The sequence below is a fragment of the Tasmannia lanceolata genome, unplaced genomic scaffold, assembly GCF_043159265.1.
Source record: "Tasmannia lanceolata isolate RefF3 unplaced genomic scaffold, GAP_Taslan_0.1 ptg000003l, whole genome shotgun sequence".
NCBI classification, from domain to species: domain Eukaryota; kingdom Viridiplantae; phylum Streptophyta; class Magnoliopsida; order Canellales; family Winteraceae; genus Tasmannia; species Tasmannia lanceolata.
Genome location: NW_027518680.1, coordinates 38,298,446 through 38,322,359, shown reverse-complemented (window position 1 = coordinate 38,322,359; position 23,914 = coordinate 38,298,446). Strand labels below are relative to the sequence as shown.

At 41.6% G+C, this 23,914-nt stretch overlaps 1 protein-coding gene across 1 annotated transcript; it reads right to left on the bottom strand.

Annotated features, from left to right (window-relative positions):
• Window positions 1-265: 265 nt before the first annotated feature.
• On the bottom strand, window positions 266-2,332 carry LOC143869756 (uncharacterized). The gene is made up of 2 exons (XM_077376315.1): window positions 1,205-2,332; window positions 266-826 (listed from the first exon to the last, which is right to left on the bottom strand). The coding sequence occupies exons 1-2, from the start codon at window positions 2,330-2,332 to the stop codon at window positions 266-268; spliced, it is 1,689 nt and encodes a 562-aa protein (XP_077232430.1).
• Between the last annotated feature and the right edge of the window lie 21,582 nt (window positions 2,333-23,914).

Below are 23,914 nucleotides of genomic sequence, written 5' to 3'. Positions count from 1 at the left end.
AACCAAACGTTGAGTACCCTAGTTTTAGTGAACTAGGTTTCGAAGGAGCTTTGGTTTTTGCATCCGGGCTGGTTCCGGACCAGGAGTGGGCTCCCGGTCTTTGCGGAGACGAGCCGTGGCGAACCAAACGTTGAGTACCCTAGTTTTAGTGAATTGGGTTTCGAAATCTGACGGACACGAAGGCATTTGCAAAAAGAAAAGGTTCTTTCATTCACATTCAGGAGATATTTACAAAGTTTTTTTTTTGTGTGTGTCGGCTACTTTGCTACTGATGATATTTGCGAAGGTTCTTCAAGTTCCAGGCATGTGGTAATAGTTGTTCCTCGAGTGTTTCCAGTCTATAACTTCCCGGGCGAATCACCTCTTTTACTCGGTAAGGCCCTTCCCAGGTTAGGGAAAGCTTTCCAGCCTTCTTGGGTTGGGAGATAGCAGCTTTCCTTAAGACAAGATCTCTAACTCGAAACTCTCTAGGGCGTATCTTCGAGTCATGGTAGCGAGATACTTTCTGCTTGTAGGCGGCGACTCTTATTCGGGATTCTACTCTGGCCTCCTCTAATAAGTCAAGATTCGCGCGGAGCCCGTCACCGTTGAGCTGTTCGTTGAAGTTGGAAATTCTAGCGGACGGGGTGCCTACATCGACAGGTATTACCGCCTCTGTTCCGAAGGACAGGTTGAATGGGGACTCACCCGTTGGTGTGCGCGGGGTGGTGCGATAGGCCCATAGGACGTGATACAGCTCATCTGCCCATCGACCAACTTTTTCGTCCAGTCTTTTCTTGATCCCTTGCAGCAGGATTCGGTTTGTGACTTCTGTCTGCCCGTTGGTCTGTGGGTGTGCTACGGAGGTGAACCTCTGCTCAATTTTCAGGTCGGAGCAAAACTTCCGAAAGTTTCGGCAGTTGAACTGTTTGCCGTTGTCTGTTATTAGGGCGCGAGGAATCCCGAATCTACAGACTACTGATTTCCAGAAGAAGTTCTGCACATTCTGTTCGGTGATCTGGGCTAGAGGTTCAGCCTCCACCCATTTGGTAAAGTAATCAATAGCCACCACTACGAAGGTGCGCCTTCCGGAGGCCGGTGGGAAGGGGCCCAAGATATCCATTCCCCAAATAGCGAAGGGTAGCGGGCTGACAATTGGGGCCATAGATACGGCGGGCTGATGAATGGTGGGGGAGAACTTTTGGCATTTCTCGCATCTCTTTACCAGGGTCAGCACGTCTTGTCTCAACGTCGGCCAGTACAGACCTCTAAGGAGGACTTTGATAACCAGGGCTTTGCCCCCCAAGTGCTCCCCGCAAATACCTTCGTGTGTCTCCTGCAGGGCATACGTGGCGTCGCTGGGCCGGAGACACTTTAAGTATGGGAGAGTATAGGATCTTTTGAACAAGTTCTCGCCATCAAGTGAAAAACGGGCTGCTCTTTGGATCACCTTGCGCGCTTCTCTCTTGGCCTCAGGCAGTTTCCCACTACGCAGGTAGTCGACGATCTCATCCATCCAGCAGGGCTCGTGTTCCACCTGCATTATCTCAGCAGCCTTTCTTTCGATACTGGAGGCCTGTAGGAACTCCATGCATATATTCCCGAGAGTCGTGTATCCGGATGCGGCCAGCTTGGACAGTACATCTGCCTTTGTGTTGTCCGTTCTGGGGATTCTGACAACCTCAAAACTTCTGAACTTGGAGGATAGTTGCCGGACCTGGGAGAGGTATTTAATCATTCGCTCGTCGCGGGCTTCGTATATACCTTGGATTTGGTTGGCGACCAACTGGGAGTCACAGTAAGCTTTCAATCTCTGGGCTCCGGTCTGGACTGCAAGATTCATTCCGGCAAGGAGTGCTTCATACTCAGCCTCATTGTTGGAAGCGCGAAAGCCGAACCTCATGGCGTAGTCTAGTGTGAAACCGTCCGGCCCGGTTAAAACCAGACCGGCTCCGCAACCAGCCTTGTTTGAGGATCCGTCCACGTGCACTTCCCAAAGTGCTTCGGCGATTGAAGGATCATGCTCAACCGGTGGCAGGGGGATGGTTCCTGCTCTGGCTCCATCTTCTGCTGGTTCTCCAGCTGTAGTAGCACCTTTCGCTACTGGGGCTTGGGCGATTTCAGGTTCGGCGATCTGCTGGGGGATGGAGCACTCAGCTACGAAATCTGCCAATACTTGAGCCTTGATCGCGGGCCTGGGCATGTACCGGATGTCAAATTCACTCAATTCTACGGCCCATTTAACCAATCGTCCTGAAGTATCTGGCTTGTGGAGGACTTGTCTAAGCGGCTGGTCAGTTAGGACCTTTATCGTGTGAGCTTGGAAATACGGTCTCAACTTCCTGGCCGCCATTACCAGCGCGTAAGCCAATTTCTCGACCCGCTGGTACCTTATTTCGGCATCGTGCAAGGCTTTGCTAACGTAGTAGACCGGTTTTTGTTGGCTGCGCTCTTCACGAACTAGGACCACAGCCAGAGCCAGGGGGCTTATAGATAGATACAAGATTAGCTCCTCACCGGGCTCCGGTTTTGTCAATAGCGGTGGAGAGGACAAATATTGCTTCCGCTCCTCGAAGGAGGTTTGGCATTCCTCTATCCAGGGCGAGGTTTTGAGGCCTTTGACTGCGTTGAAAAAAGGGAGACACCTCTCTGCAGATTTTGAGACGAAGCGCCCCAGCGCGGCTATCATCCCTGTCAGTCGCTGCACTTCTCTGATGGTTTTCGGCGGAGCGAGCTCCACCACGGCCTTGATTTTTTCTGGATTGGCCTCTATCCCTCTCTGGCTGACCATAAACCCCAGAAACTTCCTCGAGCTGACCCCAAAAGTGCACTTGGTAGGATTGAGTTTCATCTTATTGTCTCTCAGGACTTGAAACGTTTCTTCTAGATCGGAGACATGATCTTGCGAGCTTAGGCTTTTCACCAGCATGTCGTCGACGTATACTTCCATGTTGCGGCCAATCTGATTCCGGAAGAGTTTGTTTACAAGCCTCTGATACGTGGCCCCAGCATTCTTCAGGCCAAAGGGCATGACACGGTAGCAGTAAGTCCCCTGATCCGTTACGAAGGAGGTCTTCGGGATATCTGACTCATACATTCTGATCTGGTTATATCCAGAGAAGGCGTCCATGAAACTGAGCACTTCGTGACCTGCGGTGGCATCGATGAGCTGATCGATTTTTGGGAGCGGGTAGCTGTCCTTTGGACAGGCTTTATTCAAATCCGTGAAGTCGACGCAGGTTCTCCATTTCCCATTGGCCTTTTTCACCAGGACTACCTTTGCCAGCCAGTCCGGGTATTGGATTTCTCGGATGAAGTCAGCTCTTAGGAGTCTCTCCACCTCTTCTCAAGTGGCACCGAACTCATGGAAGACTCTGGCTGGCTTTGTTTATCTGGTACGGTTCCGTCTGCAATGGAATTGACGTCTAACTCTCTTCCGGAGGTGTACGTACTTGAAAAGGCAACGGTTAGGAGGTTGCATCTATATTACCCAACGTTCCGAGGTCAAGATGATTACTGGCATTCCGACCTCGATTCATGGTTGGAAGAATAAATTCTTTTATGCAAGTGTTGCTGATTCCGAAGAGGGGTGGCCGCTATCCACTAACTGGTCCTTTGTGAATACCAAAGCCATGAGTCCCAAACCGACCTTGGAGGGTGAGGATGAGGTGACTTTTGGGATGATCTGTGATGAGATCCGGCAAAAAGGCCTCATTCACTGCTTGGAGTTCTCGAAGGAGGATATTTTGGTCGAGATCGGGATTAGTGCCACAAGTCGAGCACGTAGGTGTCTTAGGATGTTCATAACTACCTCGAGACTTATGAGCTGGTTTGCTTGTTTGTCGTGCTCTTATAGCATTTGCCGATCTCTCTACCTTGTCTCTTTTTCTTGATTTGTAGAAATGCAGAAGCAATCAGCTCTGGAAAGGGTGCCCCAGGCTGTCTTCGAGAAGGGTGGCCAAAAGAGAAGGGAGTCCACAGCCCATTCCGCTCTGGAGAAGGGGAAGTCCGTCCAGGTTGACAAGGGCGGTAAAGTCTCTTAGTCTGCCAAGGTCATTGAAAGGTCTCCAGCCGGCAAGGCTGGACGCACTGGGAGGGGTGGCATGCCTACTGGCTTGGAAGTAGCACCCTCTGTGCGGCAAGGAGCAGAAACTACTTTTCACCCGAACTAGGGGGTGAAATAGGATGACAACGGCTTTGACGATAATTGGGTGGCTCGTGAGATCATCACAAAGAGCCGTTTACGCAGTGACCAGCTGTGCATTCTTCATGAAAATCACGAGACGGCTGAGACGGCCTCCTTTGGTCTCCTCTACCAGGTATCCTTTCTTGTAGAGAATCTGTCCGTTTATTGCTTCTGAACTAAGATTGGATAATTCACTCAATTTTGGATGATATTTCAGCTCGGCTACTATTCAACCGATTTGTCGAACAAATGCGCCTACTTTTGAAGGGCAGTGACAACATCCAATCAGCAGATTGCAAAGTTGGAAAAAGACAAGGCCGGTCTGGATAAGATAATCGTAGAAAGGCTGTCCGAGATCGAGCGCCTGAACGAAGAGCTTAGGGCGCAGAAGGAACTAACGAGCAAAGCGGTTGGTACCACTGATTGGCAGAGGGAAAGGTTCCAGGCAATGCTGGATACTGCAGTGAAGGGTAAGGAGGACGAGCTTATTGACCTTGTCGCCGTATCGTTCTGGGACTGTTTCTACGAGTGCAAATCTCGTGTCCGGGAGAAGTATCAAGACCTGGACCTTGATGATGTGCTCCTTCCCGTACCGGCTGAAGACGATTAGGAAGGTGAGCGACGCATGTCTCCTCCTGCTCCGATCTTAAATGTGGATCTTCTTGCCCAGAGTCCTTCTACACAAGTTGTGATCGGGAGGCCGTTGATGCTAACCCCTGAACCTCGACTTCCTCTGGCCATTTTCTGTTTTTTTTTAATCTTTGAATGTTATCTTTTTGTGATCATTACTTTGGCTATGGTGGCCATCTTTTTGTATGCTGCTTTTCAAGGCTTTTTGAATGAAATGGAGACATTTTAATATTCTGTCAAGTGCTTGAGTTCGCCTAGTTGTTGTTATTACCTATATTCGTGCCTGTTAGGCTTGCTTTGATGAGAAGAATGTTTCCAGTTTTCATTTTGGGATGTTGCTATCCACTCCGGTTTATTCCTGGCCAGAAATGTGTATCTGGTCTCATTGGGGACGGCCGAAGTGAACCAGATCTTTTTGACCCGAGCCGGAAGAGTTGGTTTTTCATTTCGAATGTTGGTTATCTACTCCGGCTTATTCTCGACCAGAAGTGCACTTCCGGTCTCACTGGGAATGGCCGAAGTGAACTAGATCATTTCAACCCGAGCTGAAAGACTTCAGTTTTCGTTTAGAATGTTGGTTTTCTACTCCGGTTTATTCCCGGCGAGAAGTGTACTTCCGGTCTCATTGGGAACGACCGAAGTGAACAAGATCATTTCAACCCGAGCTGCAAGACTTGGGTTTTCATTTAGAATGTTGGTTTTCTACTCCGGCTTATTCCCGGCCAGAACTGTACTTTTGGCATTGGCAACGGCCGAAGTGAACCAGATCATTTCAACCCAAGCTGGGAAGACTTGGGTTTTCATTTAGAATGTTGGTCTCTACAACGGCTTATTCTCGGCCAGAAGTGTACTTCCGGTCTCATTGGGAACTGCCGAAGCGAACCAGATCATTTCAACCCGAGCTGGAAGACTTGGGTTTTCGTTTAGAATGATGGTTTTCTACTCCGGCTTATTCCCAGCCAGAAGTGTACTTCCGGTCTCATTGGGAACGACCAAAGTGAACCATATCATTTCAACCCGAGCTGGAAGACTTGGTTTTTCATTTAGAATGTTGGTTTCTACAATGGCTTATTCCTGGCTAGAAGTACAAGTGTACTTCTAGTCTCATTGGGAACGGCCGAAGCGAACCAGATCATTTCAACCCGAGCTGGAAGACTTGGGTTTTTCGTTTAGAATGTTGGTTTTCTACTCCGGCTTATTCCCGGCCAGAAGTGTACTTCTGGTCTCATTGGGAACGGCCTAGTGAACCAAATCATTTCAACCCGAGCTGGAAGACTTGGGTTTTCGTTTAGAATGTTGGTTTTCTACTCCGGCTTATTCCCGGCCAGAAGTGTACTTCCGATCTCATTGGGAAAGGCTGAAGTGAACCAGATCACTTCAACCCGAGTTGGAAGACTTAGGTTTATTTGAACAGTGAGATTGCAAATCATTGTGACCTTTTCTATTAGTCATGAAGCCTTGGGGGATTACACTGATGCTAATTCTTCCTTCTTACTGTGGTTTCAGATACAACCCTTTTTTTATTTACAGAGTTTTGTAGAGGAGTAGCAGGCTACTGGTAGTATCTCTTTAAATTCTTCGAATTCCACGCATGGGGGAGCTGGTGTTCGTCGATGGTCTCCAATTTGTAGCTGCCTGGTCATATGATTTCTTTTACTCAGTATGGCCCCTCCCAAGTTGGAGAGATTTAGCCTACCTTTCTTAGTTGAGAAATAGCCGCCTTCCTCAAGACCAGATCACCCACATGGTGTTCTCTTGGGCGGATCTTAGTATCATGATAGTTGGACACCTTCTGTTTGTAAGGTGCAACTCGAATATGGGATTCTTTGTGAATTTCTTCTACCAGGTCCAAGTTTATACGAGCCCCTCTCCATTAAGCTGTTCATTGAAGTTGGTTACCCGAGGAGAGGGGACGCCGATGTCCACAGGGATCACTGCTTCTGTTCCAAATGTTAAGTTGAAGGGAGATTCCCCAGTTGTGGTACGTGGGCTGGTGCCGTACGCCCATAGGACGTGGTACAATTCATCGACTCATCGTCCCCCTTCTCATCCAGTCTCTTTTTGATCCCCTGGAGGAGGATCCTATTTGTAACTTCTGTTTGCCCATTCGTCGGAGGGTGAGCTACAGAGGTGAACCGCTGTTCAATCTTGAGATCTGAACAAAATTTCCGGAAGCTCTTACTGTCAAATTGCTTCCCATTGTCGGTTATCAAAACGCGGGGGATCCCGAATCGGCAAATCACTGATTTCCAAAAGAACGTTTGTATGTTCTGCTACGTGATCTTAGCGAGGGGTTCGGCTTCCACCCATTTCGTGAAGTAGTCTATGGAGACGACGACAAACTCACGCCCTCCGGGGGCCTGGGGGAAGGGCCCCAGGATGTCCATTCCCCACACTGCAAACGCAAGTGGACTGATGATGGATGTCATTGGTACAACTGGTTGATGATTAGCGGGAGAGAATCTTTGACATTTTTTGCATCTTCTCTCAAGACCTAGGGCTTCTTGTCTCAAGGTTTTCCAATATAAACCTCTCAGCAATATTTTTATGGCCAGGGCCTTGCCACCCAGGTGCTCACCGGAAATTCCTTCATGTGTCTCTTGTAGTGTGTATGCAGCATCAGTCGGTCGAAGGCATTTCAAATACGGGAGGGTGTATGACCTCTTATACAGGTTCTCACCATCGAGGGAAAACCTGGTTGATCTATGAATTACCTTTCGGGCTTCTCTCTTCACTTTAGGGAGCCTTCCATTACACAGGTAATCGATGATTTCGTCCATCCAGCACGGCTCGCGATTGATTTGCATTACCTCTACGGTCTCGCTTTCTATGCTGGATTTCTTCAAAAATTCCATATATATGCTCCCCAGGGTGGTGTATCCGGAAGCTGCTAGTCTGGACAGTACGTCTGCCTTTTTGTTCTTTGTTCTAGGGATTCGGACCATCGCGAAACTTCTGAACTTGCCAGTGAGACAGCGAACTTTGGTCAAGTACTTGCTCATTCGCTCATGGTGCGCTTCATATGTCCCTTGTACCTGGTTGACGACCAGTTGGGGATCGCTATAAGCCTTCAGTCTCTGGGCACGAGTTTGGATCACCAAATTCATTCCGGTTATGAGGGCCTCGTACTCATCTTCGTTATTAGAGGCATGGAAGCCAAACCTCACTGCGTAATCCATGACGAAGTTCTCAGTTCCCATGAGAATCAGGCCTGCCCCGCTTCCTTGTGACCTCAAGGATCCGTCTACATATAATTCCCAGAGCGGTTCCTTATCCCACGGATCTGTAGACACCCCCATTTTGCTCCACTTTAGTCAACAAAAGGATTCATTAGTTTTCATCATATTAGACCATTTTTCCACTTACCGAGTCATTCCCTGTAATTTCCCCAGTCCAGGTAATTTTCTCTATAGCATTGCATTTTCGAGATTTCACTACAACAAACGTGACATTTAGGAGCGGTCACGAAAACCGCCACTAATTGTGGATTCGCCAGTGGTCTAGACCACTGTTGAATGTCCCTCGAAGGACTAAACTCAGCAGCGGTCATGACCACTACTAAACATGAAATATGACCGCTCGTATATACGAGCAAGTTGGGCGCGAAAATTTTCTCCGTCCCGTGCGAGTATTTTCTCCGTCCCGCGTTACTGTTTTTCCCCATTTCTTTCGAGAACGTTTCATCTCTTCTCCCTTCCCAGCATCAACCGAACCACCCAAACCCATTTTCCCCTGTTAAATCCCTACTCAAACCCGCAGGAAACCCTATTTTCATTTTTTTCCTTTTCGCGCGAAAACCTCTATTTTTGCCTCTTCGAGTGGAGAAATCCTAGCCGTTTTATCTTCCCCAATCTATCTAGGGTTCTCATTTTAACCTTTTCCCTTTCTCAGACCCTTTCAATTTAAACTAAATCCAGAGATTTGGGTGGAAAACGAAGAAGAGGAGAAGGTACTTTCGTTTTACATCTAGGATTTCTCTTTTCTTCTAAAACGATTCATCATTTCATCAGGGTTTCATCGGGGTTTCTCTCTTTCTATCTCTCTTCACCGAAATCCCTGGATGTATATAGGGTTTTGATTTCATTGACTGAGCTTGGGGTTTCTATAAGCCCAATGGTTTTTACCTTGGCATTCCCATCTTGTTTTGATGATTCCAATACACAAGTGATCATTTATCACTAATGTGTTTGTTTGTCTAAGTTGTAGATCTTGATAAAGTAAGATCAAGGATGCTTGGATTGAAGGCCAAGAAGCCCACATTGGACCACTAATTGGAAGGCCAAAGTCATCAAGCAAGAAGTCATGAAGACTTGAAGACATGAAGAAATTAATATTGAAGACCATTTCTTGTCCTTTAGAATGTAATTGATCCAAACCTAGATTAGGTTTTTAGAGGCATAATTAAAGTAATCTCACACACCCTAAATAAACAAGTGATTGTATTTGTGGAGTTCCAACACCTTGGAACCCTCATAGCAATCCCATCTTGGTTGAGAACTGGAAGCCCAAAAACAGAATTGAAAATCTGCTCTGCATAGGCTTCTCGGAACTCCGAGAGTTTTTCTCGGAACTCCGAGAATTCTCGGAACTCCGAGAATTATTCTCGGAACTCCGAGAATTATTCTCGGAACTCCGAGAAATGGTCCAGTAGACTTTTTCCAACTTCTGTGAGGCTTCTCGGAACTCCGAGAATTCTCGGAACTCCGAGAATTATTCTCGGAACTCCGAGAACACTCCAACGGTCTGAAAAAGAGCCGTTTGGAATTTTGCTGGAATTACCGTAATGCCACTGAACGGTCATATTTTGTTTTTCCTATAAATATGGGTGTTCTAAACATACAAACCATCAATCCTAACACTCTTAAACTTCATTTGAATACCCAAGAGTGAATCAAGCTTCAATTGTGCCTCTCATCACCAACTCTAGGATTTGGATCATAGGCTCTCAATTGTACATCTTTTGCAACCCTATTGAAGGGATTTTTTAGTTCTTTCTTTCATCTTTCAAGATTTGTATTCGGGCGAGTATTCGGAGAAGCGGAGCCCTTTTTTCTCCGTGGTGAGGATTGCCACCAAGGTTAAAGCAATTGTAATTGGCACCGATCTTCGCCAAGGTTAAGAAGATCAAATAGTGAAGCCATCAACGGGTTTGGTTGGTGGAGTGGAGTAGGCCTCGGGTTTGAGGACCGAACCACTTTAAATCTCGGGTGCACTCTTTCTATCTCTTTGCTCTTTCATTTGCATTGCACCATTAGATTTAACTTGTATGCTTAAAATATTGTTTTTGATCTCTTAATCGGTTTAAGTTTTTCAAAATTGGTAAATTCTAGTTTTCTTAAACAACCGTATTCTCCCTCCTCATAGTTGTCATTTCTATTATAACTTGGGACCCCCTATATCGGATTTTCACTTGGTATCAGAGCCTTGGCTCTTAAAAGATTTTAAAATTTTTGTGAAAGTTATTTCAAAATCTAACTAGGGAAAGATTTTATGTGGCAACTTCTAATTGTGAAATGGCACACCAAATTGGAACCGGACTTCCGGAAGGCCATTCCACAACTAGACCTCCTTTCTTCAATGGGTCAAACTATGGACATTGGAAAACAAGGATGCGCATCTATCTTCTTTCGATAGATGTGGAACTTTGGTACATTGTTGAAAATGGATACAATGTACCTTCCAATCCTTTTGAAGAATGGAATGTGGTAGAGAAAAGGCAAGCAAATTTGAACTACAAAGCAATAAATTCCTTGTTTTGTGCCTTAGCTACCGAGGAGTTTAATAGAGTTGCTCTTTTTGATTCCGCCAAGACTATTTGGGATACCCTTGCAACTACCCATGAGGGAACATCACAAGTCAAGGATTCCAAAATAAACTTGTTAAAGAGCAAGTATGAAATGTTTAGAATGAGTCCAAACGAGAGTATTTCGGAAATGTATACTCGTTTTTCTATTATTTCTAACGAACTAGCTAATCTTGGTAAATATTATCCTAACGATGAGCTTGTGAGTAAGTTACTTAGGTCTCTTCCTCCCCATTGGGATCCAAAGGTGACCGTGATTCAAGAGTCAAAAAATCTCAAGACGCTAACCATAGAGGAGCTTGTAGGATCTCTCATCACCCATGAGATGCTCCTTACTAGCCGACAAGAGGAAAAGAAGCCAAAGGAGAAGGAGAGGGAATTTAGATCCCTAGCACTCAAGGCTTCCAAGGAAGACTCATCAAGTGAAGCGGATAGTGACGAAGAAGAAGCTTTACGAAGATTCAAGAGCTTGTGGAGAAAGAAGCATAAGAAAGATAAGAAAAAGAAAGAAGAAAGTGATGTTGATGGAGCCTTAAGATGCTTCAATTGCAAGAAGATAGGACACAAAAGACCGGATTGTCCACTTCTAAAATCAACTTCCTCTAAGTACAAGGGTAAGAAGGATTGGAAGAAGCATAAGGCTCTTGCCGCCGGTTGGGATGCGTTAAGCACATCGGGCAAAAGCTCAAGTGAAGGGGAAGAAAATAAAAAAGATGATCTTTGCTTCATGACATTCACCCATGAAGTTGAGGTAAACTCTAACCCCTCATATTCTTCATCTAGTAGTAAAAGTGATAGCATACCTTATGATGAATTATGTGAAACCTTGCATACCCAAATTTCCAAAAACAAAGTTCTTAAAAAATCCATTTTAAAGTTAGAAAAAGAACTTGAATTTTTGAAAAGTGATTTATCTTCTTCCATATCTCAAGAACAAGTTACACTTGAAAATCATAAACTTGAGATTAATACCCTTAAGGGTAGTTTGGATGAGAAAACTTGCCAACTTTTAAAATTTCAAAATATGGCAAGCTCCTCCAATTCTTATGAAGATGAAAGAAATGAGCTTTTAGTTCAAACATCCCATCTTCATAATGAAAATGAAAGACTTAGATTATGTTTACATGGATTTCTAAATGGAAATAAAATTATTGACATAATCCTAAGTAAAACTAGTCTTAGACCTCAACATGCTTATCATGATAGGACTAGTGTATCTAACCCTCTTGTTAGATGCCATTTTTGTGGAATGAATGGTCATTACCAATTCCAATGTGCATCCAAGAGTAGGGCTAGATGTGGGACCAAGAAATCTTGGGTTCCCAAAACCCCCATATGATGATATTCATATTGTGTAGATTAGGGGTTTTTGAACTTAAAATTGAATATATTTCATTTGTATGTTTTTTTTATAACCCCTCTTGTATTGTAAAATTATTTTAACTAGGGGGGGTTAAAATTGAATTTTTCTTTGAAAAAGGGGGAGCTTTAAAATTGTAAATTTTAAACCCTTGTTTTTCTTACCCCTCCTTTTTGTTGATGACAAAGGGGGAGAAGAATCTAGAGTAAAGTCTCTAGTGTAAGAAAAATGTGAAAAAAGTATATGCTTTGATTTGTAAATCTCTTGTGCTTGTCATCATCAAAAAGGGGGAGATTGTAAGCCCAATGGTTTTTACCTTGGCATTCCCATCTTGTTTTGATGATTCCAATACACAAGTGATCATTTATCACTAATGTGTTTGTTTGTCTAAGTTGTAGATCTTGATAAAGTAAGATCAAGGATGCTTGGATTGAAGGCCAAGAAGCCCACATTGGACCACTAATTGGAAGGCCAAAGTCATCAAGCAAGAAGTCATGAAGACTTGAAGACATGAAGAAATTAATATTGAAGACCATTTCTTGTCCTTTAGAATGTAATTGATCCAAACCTAGATTAGGTTTTTAGAGGCATAATTAAAGTAATCTCACACACCCTAAATAAACAAGTGATTGTATTTGTGGAGTTCCAACACCTTGGAACCCTCATAGCAATCCCATCTTGGTTGAGAACTGGAAGCCCAAAAACAGAATTGAAAATCTGCTCTGCATAGGCTTCTCGGAACTCCGAGAGTTTTTCTCGGAACTTCGAGAATTCTCGGAACTCCGAGAATTATTCTCGGAACTCCGAGAAATGGTCCAGTAGACTTTTTCCAACTTCTGTGAGGCTTCTCGGAACTCCGAGATTTTTTCTCGGAACTCCGAGAATTCTTGGAACTCCGAGAATTCTCGGAACTCCGAGAACACTCCAACGGTCTGAAAAAGAGCCGTTTGGAATTTTGCTGGAATTACCGTAATGCCACTGAACGGTCATATTTTGTTTTTCCTATAAATATGGGTGTTCTAAACATACAAACCATCAATCCTAACACTCTTAAACTTCATTTGAATACCCAAGAGTGAATCAAGCTTCAATTGTGCCTCTCATCACCAACTCTAGGATTTGGATCATAAGCTCTCAATTGTACATCTTTTGCAACCCTATTGAAGGGATTTTTTAGTTCTTTCTTTCATCTTTCAAGATTTGTATTCGAGCGAGTATTCGGAGAAGCGGAGCCCTTTTTTCTCCGTGGTGAGGATTGCCACCAAGGTTAAAGCAATTGTAATTGGCACCGATCTTCGCCAAGGTTAAGAAGATCAAATAGTGAAGCCATCAACGGGTTTGGTTGGTGGAGTGGAGTAGGCCTCGGGTTTGAGGACCGAACCACTTTAAATCTCGGGTGCACTCTTTCTATCTCTTTGCTCTTTCATTTGCATTGCACCATTAGATTTAACTTGTATGCTTAAAATATTGTTTTTGATCTCTTAATCGGTTTAAGTTTTTCAAAATTGGTAAATTCTAGTTTTCTTAAACAACCGTATTCTCCCTCCTCATAGTTGCCATTTCTATTATAACTTGGGACCCCCTATATCGGATTTTCAGTTTCGATTTTGGATTTTCGTTTCCATTTGAGTTTTGGTTTGTGTTTTTTTGATGTGTTTTCAGTGTAATAGATGCTGTTTTTTTATGTGGTTTTAGTGTAATAGCTAGGGATTTTGATATGGTTTTTGATGTGGTTTGGGTTTTTGATATGGTTCAGTGTAATAGATCTAGGGGTTCTCAGCTCTTTTATGTGAAAGATGGGGTTTGGGGTTTTGATAGGGTTTCGTTTTTCTCATAAGGAAATATCTGATATTGTGATTTTAATGCTCAATGTGGTTTATTTATAAAATCATGTATTAGTATCTACCCCTGTATTAGTATCTACCTCTTGCTCAGTCTGATTTATTTATAAAATCATGTATGAGATTGCCTTATTCTATAGGTCTGGAGAGTGCACCCCATCCAACGGCAGAGACTCAGGAGACATCCGGAACATCACAAGTAAATGGTACTTCTCTCCTTGCTTGGATTTCCATATTTGTTGCTATACTTGGTACAAGAGAGCTACATGGCTTAGTAGATGATTTTTCCTTTTACATCCATGCTTAGTAGATGATTTTTCCCTTTACATGCATTCTTAGTCATGTAATGGCAACTTGATACTGAGGAGCTAATCTTTCTCGTTGTCTCACACCCTTGCGTGTAATATATATGATTTCCAAATGACATATATATTAGCCTTTCTACTACCTTTTTCTTGCTCCTATAGAAATACTCCGCTAGATACTACGTATTACATAACCTGTTCGGCTTGACCTGTTAGGCTAATATATATGATTTTTCTATACTAAATTCTGCCTGTCAGCCAATGTCAGCTGTAAAACTTAAAAAAACAAGCCATTTTGCAATGTTTGACTTTCCTCTCAACTGGAGAAAAGGTAGAGTTAGGAAATGAGAATCCATTTCCTTCTAATATTGCATGCATCCAATCGGACCCCAACAAGGCTTTCCGGTGAGAGAGAGAGAGAGAGAGAGAGAGAGAGATCTGGCTTCAAAACAAAGACTAAATTGCTGAAAACTTCAAGAAAAGCATCAGTAATCTATCTACAAGGAAGCCTCTTCTCAATTTCCCAAATTTTTGCAATTTGGGTACTCCTAGAACACAAAGTACTCATATTACATCAGATTGATCAGAATACCTGATTAGCTCAATGTCGCTCGATGCTTATGGTTTCAGCTTTGTGTCAATTTTTGTGGGGAATACCTTGCCGCGGTGGTTGAAGATCATGAAGTTCAAATTAGGCGGTAAAGAAACTAGCCTGCAATATGAAAGTACAAAAAATCCTGTCAATGAAGATCCTGAATCTCCTACAATAAATAACAAAGCAAAGCCTTTCAAAAGCATGGAGTGCCAGTTTATAATTTTTTTCTGTTTTAATAAGTTGAAAGCAGCTATTGCGTTTATCAGAAATGAAAGGTCACATCTGAAGAGGATTGATTATACACATGGTGTTGGGTGCGACATGTTAAATGAGAAATGGGTGAAGGGCTATATATATTGTTGTATGATTAGCAAAAATGGAACACAATTAAGATGCAAAGTTGCACTATTTAGGTCACACGTTATATACAAGCTCGCCCACATATTAAGAAAGAAACAAAAACATGGTCTGCTTCATTTTCCTATTAAGAAGAAAGATCAATTGCAACCTTAACACTTCAGATGTTCAGATGGTTTTTTCTTCTTGAAATTCTTTTCATGTTGTTCATGTGTCATTTCATATATTGTCAATGTTAAACTAAATATGATAACATAAAGAGCGGCTGCTATATTATATTTACTTTATTATTTGTTACAAGTCTCAACGGTATTTTTGGTTTTGAAAGGAAGCCTCAACGGTATTTACATTTCATCCTTTACATATGGGTAGTTTGTGGTATTTAGGAATTGACTTCGAGCATTATTTTCTAAGTAGCGCAATATATAGGAATTGATTCTCCCACTTGCGTAACGCAATTATAATTGTCCCACTTGTGTGTGTGTGTGAAGAATTCAACATGGCGCATTATGTCAACTTGTGAAGAATTCGGTTTGACTTTTCTTGGATCAGATCTTGGAAATAGATCCTATTGTTCTATTGAAGAGGAAGCTCAGAGAATGAAATCTGAATGCCATTATGCTTGTGCTCATTGATTACCCGTGTATCTATTTTTTTTCCTTTGTTTTCAATTATCATTTTCCACTCATTAAACGCTTGTGACCTCATCTCTAGCATTTTCTGCAACCATATGCGATCCTTAAACTCAATCCTGTGTGGATCCACCTCACCACTAATATCACTGATGAGATCCCGCCAAAACATTTTTTTGCATTCTATGTCCTACTCTTGCCAGTCCCTATTGCTACAACCTCAATTGTCAACTCGACCTCTTGCTGTGAACTAGAACCACTCACATGAACTCAGAACCTCTGTCTATGAACGAAGATCTGATGTCATGTCATATTAACTTCTTGTTAATCTCTAACCATTTTCATCAGTTACTTTGTTTTTCATTGTTCTTCTAAACATTGAACTCCTTGGAGTGCTCACCTATACATTCTGTGACGTGTCTGTCAAAATCCTTTTTTTTCCCCGTGTTGTCTGTCAAAATACCTTTAGATCATAGATTGAGATCACTTATATTGCGAGATGCACCATAAGCAATGCCATGCATGCTATTCCACTCACTAAAATTCGTGGATAACTCTATATGGATTCATATTTGATCCGACATAAATGACAGCTAATTCCACTACCTAAATTTAGTGGACAATGGGGGCATCAAATCTTCCTTCCTTCAGAGGAATGCTAGTCTCCTACAGGACATTGAAGAAAACCAAGTCAGGAATATGCCTCCAAGAGGGCCCACGGCTAAGGTGGAAACCACCCCCTCCAGGGAAATTGAACCTAATTTTGATAGCTCAAGTTTAGGAAAACCCGGATCCAACATGGAGGACTCCTGAGAAAGGAGAACGGTGCAATGTTGTGGGCATTCTTTGGCCCAATCAAAATTAAAGACTAATGCGGCAAAGGTAGTGCAGTTCTTCATAGAGTTAAGATCATAAATCATTCACAGTTAGACAAAATGATTATAGACGGAGATTCTCTCAACATGATCTGGTGATTGAGACTTGCGAGCAGTCACACGTGGAGATTAGTAGATGCCATCCAGGAGATATAGGATATTATGGAGAGCCATAATGTTGAGATTATATACATTTGGCAGTCAGCTAACTCAGAGGCTGATGCCCTACTATGTTTTTATTTATTTATTTTCGAATGGTAGATGCCCTACTATGTTCAGAGGTGTGTAGATGGTCGATCCAGATGATTTGACCATGTTGATTGACTTAGGGACCTCTTAAGTTTATGAGTGGCATTCGATTTTCCTGGTGCTATCGCTCGTTGTTTTTTACTCAATCGTCTTTCTGTTTTTGAATTACTGATTTGTTTCTAACGACCATTGTCACTGGGTTGCCCTTCTTTTTAAATAAAATTTCATCAATAAAAAATATTAAAACCTTTGAGTGTAGGGTACATAGAAAAAACTTCTTACTTTGAAGTCATTGGGATCTCCTACCTGGTTGACAGAAATTTAAAATATGCATCATGGGAGCACATACACATTCTCCATCTCACCTAGGACCAGTGTCACATACTTCTATAGACCTACTCCATGATCGCAAGATCTCATTTACTTTTTTATTTGATTGGTATAATCTCATTTACTTCATCTATCATTATACAAGAAACTCCATTAGCGCCTTCCCAATAACTGTATAATCTAATAACATTGACAGCTCTAGTGCCTACATGATTGATGTCGTAAACCAAAAGTGGCTTCTTGGTAAACAGTATTTTATTTATGTATTTATTTTAAAAAGAAACAGTTGCACCATTCCACTAGATAGAAATACATCTACTTGACCCTCTATCTTTGATAATAATCTTTTTGCCATTAATCTAGCTCCCTTTTTCATACATAACTGAGCATTCCAACATATACCAACGCTATAAATCACCGCAGGCTTAAGATCCCCAAAAAAGAAACCCAAAGGTGCATCCCTGCATGCTTTTGCCTGAACAGACCCTCGTTAATGCAACAAATTCAATTGTTGCAAGGAATGGCCTAGGATTGACCGTGCCATAGGTATATTATTTATGGTAACTGGCATGCTTGGTTTTTTTCATTTTGCTGCCATTATGGTTTGGATAATATTGTGTGTGGATGTTATGTGTATCACTGAAGTTATTAACCATTCTTATGTTATTTCTACAGGTGAGGCATTTCATAGCATTAACTCCGATTTGATAGAGTTCCCTTCTATTGAGTTGTCCACACTCCCTTTGATTTTAAAGGTGCTAATGAACCTCTCTAATTCTTCTTTTGTTTTTGGTTGATTTCTTTGACCTAGCTCTTCTTTTCCATTGCCACACATGAGGTGTTTGTTTGGTTTTCTAAACTTCTATCATGTTTGGCCATTGCATCTAGCAAATGCTTGTTTCTCTTTAATATTTTTACTTGATACATCCGTGTTATTATACTCCTTGATGGTCTTTTTGTTCTTAATATCATCTGTGTTATATTTCTTATCTCAGTTTCTAAGTTTCATCTAAAATCTCAAACTAGCCTAAGTTAATTTCTACCCATGTTTGCATTTTTTCTCTACGAAACGCAATTTTTTTTTTTGGTGTATGTGTGTCTCGGAATCAGGGTTCTGGAAAGGGATTTGGGTGGATTTTATTAAGTAATTTGTTCTTCTTAGAGAGGAAAGCTAGGTGTTATGGGAAACCATCCCTTAAAGGATGGCCCATGGAGTGAAACACATGGGCTTTCACTAGCCAATTAATCATCAAACCATTAACATCTCTCTTGTCAACTTACCCGTTCATCATTTTGGATATGGATGGTGAAACCGCTCATGCCCTATTTTTCTATCTTTAAGGACAAGATCATTGTTTTAATGTTTTAAGAATTCGTGTTCGCAGAGAACTTGGAATTTAGACCTCCAACTTTGAATATTTTTCCTTAAAGAATAAAGCTTTGTTTTCCTTTTGTTCTCCTTTGAAGGTGCTGAGTTTATTCTGAAGAGGGTATATATCTTACATTACACATGCTCTATTTATGTATGTGTGTATGAATGCAACTATAAGTTTATATGCAAGTAAGTATAAATGTTCGTGTGCATACGTGAATGCAGTAGTTGGATTTTAGCCGAACTGTTGGCATCATACTCCCATCAGGTGGGCTCCACTTTGGATTACCCATTGACCCAAGATTGTTCTAATCAGACAATCCTTGCCCACATACCCATTTATAAGCATGGATTACCAAGCTAGGATATCATTATTGTTGAAGTCGTTCCTCATCTCAACCAAGAATATAGACTCCAATTTCGCATCTAAACTGGGATTCTTTATTTTAACAAGTGTGTTTGACCTCAATGACACTTTGTTTTTCTTCATTCGTACACATTCGTTCCAATAATTATCATTCTATTCTTGAGTAAAGCAGGAGAGTAGTCATGGATAAAAGTTGGATGCAACTTCCAAGGTACGACCCTCATAACGTAGGGTTAGTTTATTAAATTTGGATTTAACCAATTCGTTATCTTAATTTATAAGCCTCACGCATGTTCCCATTTTTGATAAAACAGAGTTGACCCAGCATGGAGGTACCAAAGTCAATTCTCACATATCTAAGACGTAGTTATTATGTATAGAAGGAAGCATCTTAGTCTTGACTTTACTTGATTATATAAAGAGGGAATTGTATATATGATTTTTCTTCTTAGTTGGAATACGGTTGGACTGTAGAAGCATTGGTTGTGGTGCATTTTGTTGTTCGTATGATGCATAAAGAAGTTTTTAAATCTCATTTTTATTTCCCCTTGAGTTCATACATGTGCTTTGGATCACAAAATTCCAACAAGTTAATTATTCTTAGAGACAATCATTTACTTCTTCAGTGAATACCCATGATATTAGGGACAATCATATCCGGGTTGACCATCCGACCGGATCTTCGTGGTGGTTTCAGTTGTACGCGTTTCTTCCCATCATTTTCGTTCTGTTTTGGAGAAAATTAGAAAAACAATCATGGATAGAAGTTGGATTCAACTTCTAAGGTATGGCCACCTGAAGCTTTAGTTTTCCAAATATAGTATAAATTAGAAAGGAGATGCATTATTTTATGATGTCTAATGTGTGTCTGGATTTGAATAAAATAGGAATGACCCGGCGTACGAGGAAGGTGTTGTTCAATTTCTTAACTTCGCATTTGCTCATGGAGCTCTTGAAGGAAAGATATTCTGCCTGTGTACGAAATGTGGCAACATTAGAAGGGTTGATAAAGATGACGCCATGGCACATTTGATATGGCATGGGATGTTGTCGGGCTACACTAGATGGATTTATCATGGGGAAAGGTCATCTCGTGCTAGGGATGATAATGCTAATTGAGTGGTCGATGAACCAATTATAGAAGATGAAATGCATGAAGTGTTACATGATTTATATCCAAGGTCGAACCACGATGATGATGGACAAGCAGATGAGGACGTTGAGCTAGCAAATGCAAGTAGGGACGGGCCTGGTGGAGATGCGGAGAAGTTTTATAAATTATTACAAGATGCCGAGCATGAATTATACCCTGGAAGCAAGTTCACAAAATTATCTTTCGTGGTTCGGTTGTTTCACATAAAGTGTCTGAATGGGTGGAGTAACAAGTCATTCACCATGTTGCTTGAACTGTTGAAAGAGGTACTTCCCAAGGGTGCTGCACTGCCGAAATCCTTTTATGAAACGAAGAAGATTGTTGGGGATTTGGGCCTCCATTACGATAAAATCGATGCATGCCCTAATGACTGCATGCTATACTGGAAGGAAGCCTCCAACGAGGAGACATGTCGCATGTGTGGGGCTTCAAGGTGGAAAACAACTGAATGGTATTCGGAAGATCAAGGAACTCATTCATCCTCTAGATACCCAAAAGTTCCTGCAAAGATTCTGCCTCATTTTCCTTTAAAGCCAAGGTTGCAGAGGCTATACATGTCTACCAAAACGGCTTCTTTCATGACATGGCATCATGACAACCGTACTAAAGATGATATATTAAGGCATCCTGCAGACTCTTCGGCATGGCAAACTTTTGACTACATTCACCAGTGATTTTCCTCAGAGCCTCGCAATATCAGACTTGGGTTAGCAAGCGACGGATTCAATCCATTTAGGATGATGAGTATTGCTCATAGCACATGGCCTGTTGTGCTCATTCCATATAACTTGCCACCATGGATGTGCATGAAGCAACCATATATAATGATGTCGTTGCTAATTCCTGGCCCATCTAGTCCAGGAAATGATATTGATGTCTACTTACAACCCTTGGTTGAAGAGTTGAAGGAACTATGGGAGACAGGTTTGCAGACCTATGATGCATCGAAGAAAGAGAATTTTCAAATGCATGCAGCACTTTGTGGACGATTAGTGACTTTCCTGCATATGCTAACTTGTCGGGATGGAGCACCAAAGGAAAACTTGCATGTCCTTCTTGCAGTAAGGACACCTGTTCTCTTCGTTTGAAGCATGGAAGAAAATTTTGTTACATGGGTCACCTGTGTTTCTTAGAAGAGAACCACAAATTTAGGTTTGAAAAGTTTGCTTTTGATGGCACTGTAGAAAAGAGGTCAGCTCTGATTCGCCTGTCAGAGACACAGGTATTGCATCAATTACAAAGTATTAACACAACATTTGGCAAAAAGAAAGATACCGATCCGAAGAAGAAAAGCACTCGTCGGAAAAAAAGTGGAACTGAGGAGAATACATTGGACCAAGGAAGTTCTAATTCTGCATCTAAGAAAAAAGAGAAGCATCCCAAGGAACACAATTGGAAGAAGAAAAATATATTTTTCAGTCTGCCGTACTGGGAAACACTCCTACTGCGCCACAACCTAGATGTGATGCATATTGAGAAGAATGTATGTGACTGTGTAATTGGGACATTACTGAATATTGAAGGAAAAACAAAGGACACTGTAAAAGCGCGGCTAGATTTGCAAGAAATGAAACTAAGAAGAACACTTCACCAGATGAATAATGAAAGGAACAAAACATACTTGCCCCCAGCATGTTTCACAATGTCTCCAAAGGAGAAAGAAGTTCTTTGCAACATCCTGAAAGACATCAAAGTTCCAGATGGCTATTCGTCTAATATCTCGCGATGTGTGAATGTTCGAGAGCGCAAGCTTTCCGGGTTAAAGAGCCATGACTGTCATGTTTTGATGCAGCAACTGCTTCCGTTAGCTGTACGCTCATCATTGCCTAAGAATGTCAGCTCGGTATTGATTGAACTATGTAACTTTGTCCGAGAGTTATGTTTAAAAGTCCTTAATGTAAGTGACCTCCTCCAACTCCAAGATCGGATTGCACTAACACTTTGTCATATGGAAAAGATCTTCCCTCCTGCCTTTTTTGATATCATGGTGCACCTACCTATACATTTAGCAGACGAGGCAATGTTGGCTGGACCGATACAGTACCGATGGATGTACCCCATAGAGAGGTATGCATAGTTCATGAAATTGTTTTTCATACTTGAAAATTTATTCGTATTAGTGAAAGTAATGAAAAGTTGTTTTCGTTTAGGTACCTGCTCACATTAAAGTCATATGTGCGCAATAGAAGTCGTCCCGAGGGATCTATTGCAGAGGGGTACTTGGCAGAAGAATGTATGACATTTTGCTCGAGATATTTTGAAGGTGTTGAATCAAAGTTGAATCGACCAGTTAGAAATGATGAGGATATTCCGAGTGAAATAGAAGAAGGATTCGCTATTTTTTCCGTAGCAGGACGCCCTATAGGCAACGCTAAGACGTGTGCCTTAGATTAACTCATTGTTGATCAAGCACATCGATATGTTCTCTTCAACTGCCCTGTAGTTGAACCATTTATTGAGTAAGTCAATTAAATTGTCTAATCATTTATTGAGCAAATACGTTAAAGCTCTTTTCTCTAACAAACATTAATTTCTATGTAGAGAACACCTTAAACATATTCAAACGCAACATCCTCGTGCTAGACCAAGGGTTATAGAAAATATTCACAACAAAAATTTTCCAACTTGGTTCCGCACACATGTAAGTTTGTTGCGAACCATACGCAAATCTTCAAGTTTATTTAGCAAAAATGTTGATCTTTGTAATTGAACGATCAAATTCTAAATAGGTTCAAGAGTTGCATCGTTCAAGAAGTGAGCCGCTATCAGAAAAGCTTAGATGGTTAGCCGGAGGTCCATCGACCGTCGTTACAAAATACAAAGGGTTTATTAGTAAAGGTTTCCGCTTTCACACGAAAAGTCGCGAACGGTTAAGAAAAACATAAAATAGCGGGGTTGTTGTCACTGCAAGTACAAGAAGTTTTTCAAGCTCTAGGGATCGGAATCCAATGGCAGGAGATGTTAGTTATTACGGTGTTTTGACAGATATCTTGGAACTTAACTATTATGGAAGACTGAAGGCATTACTTTTCAAGTGTGATTGGTTTGATGTTCTAACACCGGACAGGGGAATGAAAATAGATGAGTTCGGCTATACGGTTGTAAATATGGCACGACAAATTTATAAAGATGAGCCTTTTGTATTTGCATCTCAAGCTGAGCAGGTATTCTACGTGCAAGATCACCCCAGCAAAAAAGATTGGCACGTGGTTGTGAAGACGAAACCTAGGGACTTGTATGACGTGGGTGGGGAAAATGAGGAAGCATATGTCCAGACCGAGGCAGTGGAAATCCAAAATTTGGAAGACATTGGTAGATGGGAACGGACAGATATAGTTGGGACAATATTTGATGAACCGTTGGAAACCTTGACCCAGAAAATTCAAGATGATGACGAAGAATGTGATAGTGAATCGGATGGTAGTGACGAAGATGATACTGACGATGCTAATGTTGACATGGATGATCTAGAGTATGGTCACTACACTCTTAAATCAATTTTATTTATTTGGCAAAACTGTAAATTATTATTTTCAATTGGCACGAAACGCTGTTAGTTTCATGAAGGAGCATCCACTAGAATATCTACAATTGGCCCTTTCATGCTTATTATTGTAGTATTTTTTTTCATTTGATGCATTAGCCTCACTAGTAGGTTAGTTTGTTTATTTGATGCATTAAGCTAGGGACTTGTTAAATTATTATTCATACCATCAAAATTTTAAATTATTATTCATTGTTGTTATTTCTATAATTTTGTTCTCTCATTGTTATTTGACCCACTTTTAAATTGTGAAATTGTTATCTTTTTTTACACTAGTTGTATGTTTTTTAATTTAAATACTAATCTCAATTGATAATCTTGTGCAGGTAATTAGAG

Excerpts from the sequence above, each read along its gene's own strand:
- LOC143869756 (XM_077376315.1), bottom strand. The coding sequence starts at position 2,332 with ATGGCGGCCAGGAAGTTGAGACCGTATTTCCAAGCTCACACGATAAAG. Across the intron at positions 827-1,204 it reads GACAAGACGTGCTGACCCTG|ACCAACGGGCAGACAGAAGT; the intron begins GTAAAGAGATGC and ends GCACACCCACAG.